The sequence below is a fragment of the Raphanus sativus genome, chromosome 8, assembly GCF_000801105.2.
Source record: "Raphanus sativus cultivar WK10039 chromosome 8, ASM80110v3, whole genome shotgun sequence".
NCBI lineage: Eukaryota > Viridiplantae > Streptophyta > Magnoliopsida > Brassicales > Brassicaceae > Raphanus > Raphanus sativus.
In genome coordinates, this window is record NC_079518.1 from 17,014,629 (window position 1) to 17,022,157 (window position 7,529).

The 7,529-nt window shown below is 32.7% G+C and overlaps 1 protein-coding gene across 1 annotated transcript; it reads left to right on the forward strand.

Moving 5' to 3' along the window:
• Positions 1 to 4,127: 4,127 nt before the first annotated feature.
• Positions 4,128 to 6,699, forward strand: LOC130498608 (uncharacterized). Its single transcript, XM_056992109.1, has 2 exons — positions 4,128 to 4,670; positions 5,865 to 6,699. Exon 2 carries the CDS (start codon positions 5,865 to 5,867, stop codon positions 6,540 to 6,542), a length of 678 nt encoding a protein of 225 aa, XP_056848089.1. The 5' UTR covers positions 4,128 to 4,670; the 3' UTR covers positions 6,543 to 6,699.
• Positions 6,700 to 7,529: the final 830 nt, after the last annotated feature.

Below are 7,529 nucleotides of genomic sequence, written 5' to 3' on the forward strand. Positions count from 1 at the left end.
TTTAAATAATAGATTTATTTAATCGAATTTTAACCAAAATAGATTTCATAATAGATTTTGTATTAACATATTAATTTTTAATACTTTTTAATAAGAAATAATAAAATAAAAAATCACACATGAAAATCAAGTTATATAACATATAAATAAAATATAAAATATTTTATTCATAAGTTATTAGTATGATGCTTTCATAATATAAGTCCAATTAATTATAAATATTAGACTTTTTCTATGATACATTGTGATACAATAGACGATTAAATCATAAAATATAATTATTCAAAGTTATAAATAAATTGTTTTTAAATGTTATATCAACAATTATGTAGTACATATTAATTTATAACATATATATATATATATATATATATATATATATATATATGTATTATCATTTTACAAAGAAAAAATTTAGTAAAAGCAAATAATTATACGAGCACAGGTCAAGCTATAGAAATAAACAATAACAACGCAAAATTATTTTTCTTTAAAAAAAATATTTTAATTTCAAATATGTTCATATATTTTATGTATTTATAAATTTATTTTAAAGGATGCTAAGATTTTAGAATTGAAAAAAATATGACCACCCTCTATGTTATTTTAGTTAGGAAAATTAAAATTTATATCAAAATATTATGTTAAACTTTTAGTTTTAATTTTTGTTACAACTACAAATATTAATTTTAAATCTAAATATAGGTTTAAATATTACAAATATATCATTTAATATAAACAAAAAAAACTAAAAACATAAAAGAAGTATCCGCCGGTCGGGCGGGTCAAGGTCTAGTTTTCATTTAAAAGCGCTTAATATTCTTTATTCGAAAATGTATTTTGGTATCTAGGATCTTGTGGTCAGCTGCTAAAGAGAGGATTTTAGAATGCCAACAGGTTTCAGATTCGATATGTCTGTTGCATGAAACTAAATTATAATGTTTATAGATATTGATGTAGATAGATCTGGGTATTTGGGTATTCGGTGCGGGTTCAGACTGATTCCTTTCGGGTCCGGATCATACGGATATTAAACATTTGGACCGAATAGGTATTTGCAAATTCTCGGTTCAGACTTGGGTCGGTTCTTCTCGTGTTTGGGTCGTTCAGTGATGTAGCGGAAGCTTCTAGGGATAGAACTAGATCCGTTTATTCCAAGAATATCCGGAAACTAGGGTTTGTGAATACTCTTTACAGTGCTTAATTAAAAGCTCTTAGGGGTTGTGAATACTCTTCACAGTGGTTTATAAAAACCTCTTTAGGGTTTGAGAATATTCTTCTCACTGGTTTATCAAAACCTCTTCTGGAAAACTCTTTTTATTAAATCATCATAAACTGAATACAACCATAGAGTCTAAAAGACTATATATAAGAAAACCATAAAACCCTAAAACATTAAGATAATTATCAAATAATTTATAAAATAAATAATAAGATATATGAAAATATTCCAAATATTTATCTGCATCATTCTCTCCGGGTTGGAGAAGATTCGTCCTCGAATCTTGATCATAGTCTTCGAATCCATAATTTTTTCCAAGAAAAACTCTTCCTCGAATCTTCAATAGCTTGTATCGCACGATTTTTGCACGAATCCAATTGTAACTTGAATCTTCAAAAATCCGTTTTTGCACAAAATTTGCACATAACAGATAATTAAGATTCTGCCCAAAATCTTCATCAATACAACTTCGCCCTATTTTTGCACGAAAATCGTTCTGCACAGACTTTACACAGAGTTCGCCCCGTCCGAATTTTGCACAAACTTCATCTTTATAGACAGAGTCGACAACACATATATCATCTTCGATAAAGCTCTCCTCGTCTTCATCATCATCCAATTGCACATCTTGAGCTCGTGCTGCTTCTCTTTTCTTTAATGCCTCATCGAACTTATTTAATGCCTTGCAGAAATCTTGTTCTAACTTCTTATGAATCTTGTTGAGATCTTGTTTAAGCTTTTCCAAGATCTCAGTTAGTGGTTGTTGTTGTTTAAGCTTTTCCAAGATTTCAACTGTTTGTGGTTGTAGATGCATCTGCGATCTGCGATCAAGATAATAGAACCGATTGGCTCTGATACCAACTGATGTAGCGGAAGCTTCTAGGGATAGATTTAGATCCGTTTATTCCAAGAATATCCGGAAACTAGGGTTTGTGAATACTCTTCACAGTGCTTAATTAAAAGCTCTTAGGGGTTGTGAATACTCTTCACAGTGGTTTATAAAAACCTCTTTAGGGTTTGAGAATACTCTTCTCAGTGGTTTATCAAAACCTCTTTTATTAAATCATCATCATAAACTCAATACGACCATAGAGTCTAAAAGACTATATATAAGAAAACCATATAACCCTAAAACATTAAGATAATTATCAAATAATTTATAAAATAAATAATAAGATATATGGAAATATTCCAAATATTTATCTGCATCATTCAGGTTTATAATTAAAATACCTGTTAAAATACCTTAATTTTTGAGTCTGTATCCGGTAGAAATCGGGTTCGGATATTTAAGTTCTTAAGAGGACAAGAATACCCAAACTCCATCAAATTTGGCAAATGTGTACAAGTAACTTAAATTAAACTATTAATAATTAAAATAATATTTTAAACTCTAAATTTTACATTTTAAAGCTTCATATTACTTAAAAGGATTACAAAATAATAGAATATTGTTAACAAAAGATATTTCAACTAAATCATAAAATAATACATATAAAATAGAAAGAAAATCATAGTTTTGGTTGTACAAGGTTATTAAGTCTGGTACAAATAGGTTCTTGTCGGGTCTATCAGGTTCGGTTCTTTCCGGGTCTAGATCTATTTGAGTAGGTTCCTTTCGGTTCTGGTTTTTTCTGGGTAAAAGAATTTTGGACCCAAAAAATAGATATAATTTTTTGGTTCTGTTTTGGTCGGGTATTTTCGAGTTAGTTCTGATTCGGTTTTGGATCCAGATAAAAATGCTCAGACCTTGATGTAGATATGGATCATTGCTTTCAGGCCATGATTGGTTCAAATGCAGCGGTTGCTGTTGCCGGTACGGGATGCGGATGGTTTCGGTTTCAAGAGTTATATAGCATTTTGTATAACTGGCATAACGTTTAAAAATTGTTGCGTTTGCGGAATATTTGTGACTGGTTGACTATGAGAAATTGCAGAGGTTTAATAATAAATTACTAATATACACATATTATAATATTATAAAATATATAAAACATACTATTGTGATAAAATATAATAATTATTAATATAATAAAATTAATAATAATATTATGTTATTTATTTATTATTTTAATTAGTTGAAAGTTATAATTTTAATATATGTTTTTGAAGATTTATATTAAAACTTTTAAAAGAATATTTTGTTTCGTTTTATATTTGTTTATATATTTATATATGTATGTATATTAATTTTTAAAAATTCTAATTAATAGCTAGTTTAAAGTTTTAATAAAATAAATTAGGAGACTGTTTGTGAATTTAAATTAATATATAAAAGATGTATATATATTTTTATTTATAATATTTCTATTTTTAATTTTTAATTTTAAAATATTTAGAAAAAATAGTTTCATATTTTTTATCCACCTACAACAATCCGCAACTGCAAAAGCTAGTTGGAATCGGCTTTTGATTTTAAATGGTTTGAAATAGTTTGAAATGTTGTCAACGGCTACCAACCGCAAAACCTGCGTTTGCGTATAGTAGCGAGAAAACCAGTCAAGCTCTCAATCTATATACCTGCACGGAGAAAAGTTTTATCCATGTACTACATCTCTACTTATAAAATTAGTCTAAATACTTTTATAGATTTGAAATACCTTCGTATTAATTAAAGGTGTGAGTGTCAACCAAAAATGTTAACTACGCAATTATTATGAATTCTTAGACTGATTGGTAGTAATTAAACTAACTCATATTCCTTATATATTAATAAAGAAACATTTCAAAAGTTATTATCTCTAGTTTGTATTAATTAAAAAAATATCATGCTTATTTGTCACGTGATTGAAGAATTAATTTTATTTACGTGGCGGCTTAAACACAGGTGGATGGAGAGAATGATCTAATATGGGGAACTAGTGTAACAAAACTTTAGATTGTTATGAATATTGTGTGATGTCTATTATGGAATGTTCTAGATTTACTTGATTCCTAAGTTTACTTGCTCACCAAGTTCTACTTGGTCTCCAAGCTATTGTATACCTATATAAAGGATACATTACTCAATGAATAAGACACACCAATTCCTATCTTCTCTTCTCTTCTCTACTTTATTTACAACACGTTATCAGCACGAGACTCTAAACCCTAGCTAAAATCCAGCGAGCACAAAATCCCTAATTTCAGCCGCAACTTTAAACCGTCATATCTCCCTAACCGTAAGGATCCAGACGGCGAGTAATATATCAAATTGAAGCTCTTGACGAGACGAATCCAGCGCCGCAGACCACGCATCAATCCGACTCCAGACGCGCCGTCACCTCCCAGTGCAAGCCGTGCCGTCAAAGATCATCCAAAACCCTAATAGCCGCCAACTCTTTATCTCTCTTAATTTCGATTTCTATTGTTCTTAGATCTCATACTAATCCAACTTTGAAACTTTCATTGTTGATTATTTAAGGTTTCTAAAAGAGGAACCAAGGAGAAAAGATCGGCAAAGATTAAGGTAAGATCTCAAGAACCCTAATCTTTACTTGTGGTTCAAGCAATTCGGATTTCAAACTTCTCTTCATCTAAATTCCGATTTAAAAAATTTTGCGATTTGATTTGGTTGATTTTAGTTTTTGTTTATTTTAAAATCAAAACCCTAAACCCTTAATAGTTTTACATGACTTTAGTTTTGTATGGACAACAAGTGATACCCCTTTAAGGATGACACGCTATATGTCCAAACAAAATTTAAGGTCAATGTTTAACCTAATCCTAAAAACAGATTTGAATTTTAAACCCTAATCCTTAAAGTTTAAATCTGATTTTAAGAAACCCTAAACCCTAAAATATAAAGCATGTGATTACATGACTTTCGTTTTGTATGGACAACAAGTGATACCCCTTTAAGGATGACACGCTATATGTCCAAACAAAACATAAGGTTAATGTTTTCCACATCTTTTGGTCGATGATGCACACCATAGTGTGGCTAGACCATGATTTTCTTTTAAGTCAATGATGCATACCAATAGGTATGACTAGACCATATGAAGTAAAGGTCGATGATACGTACTCTTAAGTACGATTAGACCATAAAATAAAATCAATGGTCGATGATGTTCACCCTCAGGTGCAACTAGATTTTTCACCCGTGATTCACGGTGATCATCCACGATGATCCGCGTTGATCTATGATTCATGATGATCCGCGATGATCTACGATGATCAGTGATCCAAGGTGATCCACGGTGATCCTCGATGATCCACGGTGATCCACAATCACCGGTGATGAATGATGCGCACCACAGTGCAGCTAAATCACGATCCGTTTTATTTGGTCGAGGATGTGTACCGAATGGTACTACTAGACCATTAAACCGCATGGGTCGATGTAGCATACCATATGGTATGGCTAAACCATGCACTCTTCCATCCCACTATTTTCAAGGGATTTATAAATCAAATAAGTTGATTAAGTGATGGATGAGTTATGAGAAAGTAAATTTCTAAAGAGAATGCAAACTGGCCGTATGCCCCTCTTATTTGTTTGCTGGCAATGTGATTTAATTATGTAATAGCCGAATGACATTGGTCACACAAGCCATATGGCTTTATTGTTTACATACTGGCCGATTGCCTTTTATTTCTTGGATAGCCAATGGCATCAGAAATTGTATGTACTAACACAAATCATTTTGATATGATTCAGATGTCGAGACTCCATCACTCGGATTACCCAGCCCTTGATCTCAATGGAGACAATTACCTTGATTGGGCAATGAACACTTCAGCTGATTTAAAGTGTAAAGGACTTGGGAAGTGTATCAAATACGGCAATGATACCCTTGCATATGAAAGGCGTAGAGCTGTTTTGATAATGAGAAAGCATCTCGTGAAGGATCTGTATGATGAGTGCAGTTACATCAACGATCCTTACGATCTCTGGTCGAGATTGAACACCATGTTCTTGGAGCCATTACTAGATGAGTCCATGAAAGAATGGAAGGCTCTGAGGTTCCAGGATTATGAATCCGTGGATGACTATCACTTTGATCTTATGAGAATCACCTATAGTCTTAAACTATGTGGTGAAGTGATAACAAACTATGACTTGTTAAGCAAGACTCGTGACACGATCCATTCAAAGGAAGTGTTGTTATCACAGAAGGCTAAAGGTTTCACAACCTATTACGACCTTCTCTCATACCTTTCAGCTCTTGAGGAAAAGAAGCAGAAAAGGAAAGTCAACCTCGACAAACTCGACTATGTTATGGAGATAAGTGCCGAGTATCAATGTGAGATGATATACGGTGATGCTGAAGAAGCTAAGAAAAGAAAATTCGGGTGGACTCATATAGATGATGAGATTGGTTTATTCATTGAATAGAGAACCAAATGTGAGCCACGTCCAAGATGTTATTATGGACTGGCCGGCTATTGTTTAAGCCTTTGACATTCTGATTTCAACTTATGATTTGGTGTTTTGTTTTAAATATAATTTGTCATTCAAATTTCATAGCATTAATAAAAGTTTTTCTTTTATCTTGATTGATTTGCTTGAAAAATATTTTTTTGACAAATGAGAATGAAAACTCGAGAAGAGTATGTCTAGACCACCACGCCTAAGGCATGGCCTTAAGAGGCACGAAATTTATCACCTAAGACCCATTGAGAAAGACCCAAAATCCCCACTGGCCGTGGACAAGGATACCACAATAACCGTGGTTGTAGATCCAATCATGGTCGAGGAGGGAGTAAAGGTCGAAATGGCATTACAAGCCACATCAAAATGGTTTCAATAATAAACCAATGGGCAAAGTAAAGAAAAAGGAAATGTTCCTTTAGCTAATGAAAATCGCTAAAGGCATACATATAAAAGAGGTCGAGACTACATTCTCCCTACTGATCTAATACTATGCTAAGGATCAGTGTGATAAGGCATAAAAGCCTAGGTAACCAGTAAGGTTCACCAACGAATTTATACACTTTATGGCATGACCGGATTAGCCATCCTGGTCTGAACTTGATTAATAAGGCACAAAGAGTTATCCCATAAGATCTCACGTTGTGAAACATGTACACAAGGGAAACTCAGTAGGCTTCATTGTTCCAAGCAACACGAAAGTATAATCTGATCACGAGGATAGTGAGAACAAAACCCGTGATCATGACCAGACCACAAATTCGTGTATCATGGTCTAAAACCATGCTGACCGTCCAAGCATTACGTTTAAGTGAGGACAAACAAACGTACTTTATAGCATGTTCATGAGGGGGAGAATAAACACTCCGTGTGGTCCATGACCATACTATAAAACCCGAACATGATAAGCCTGGCTGAAGGCCATAAGGCATTATAGCTTGGCCGTATAAG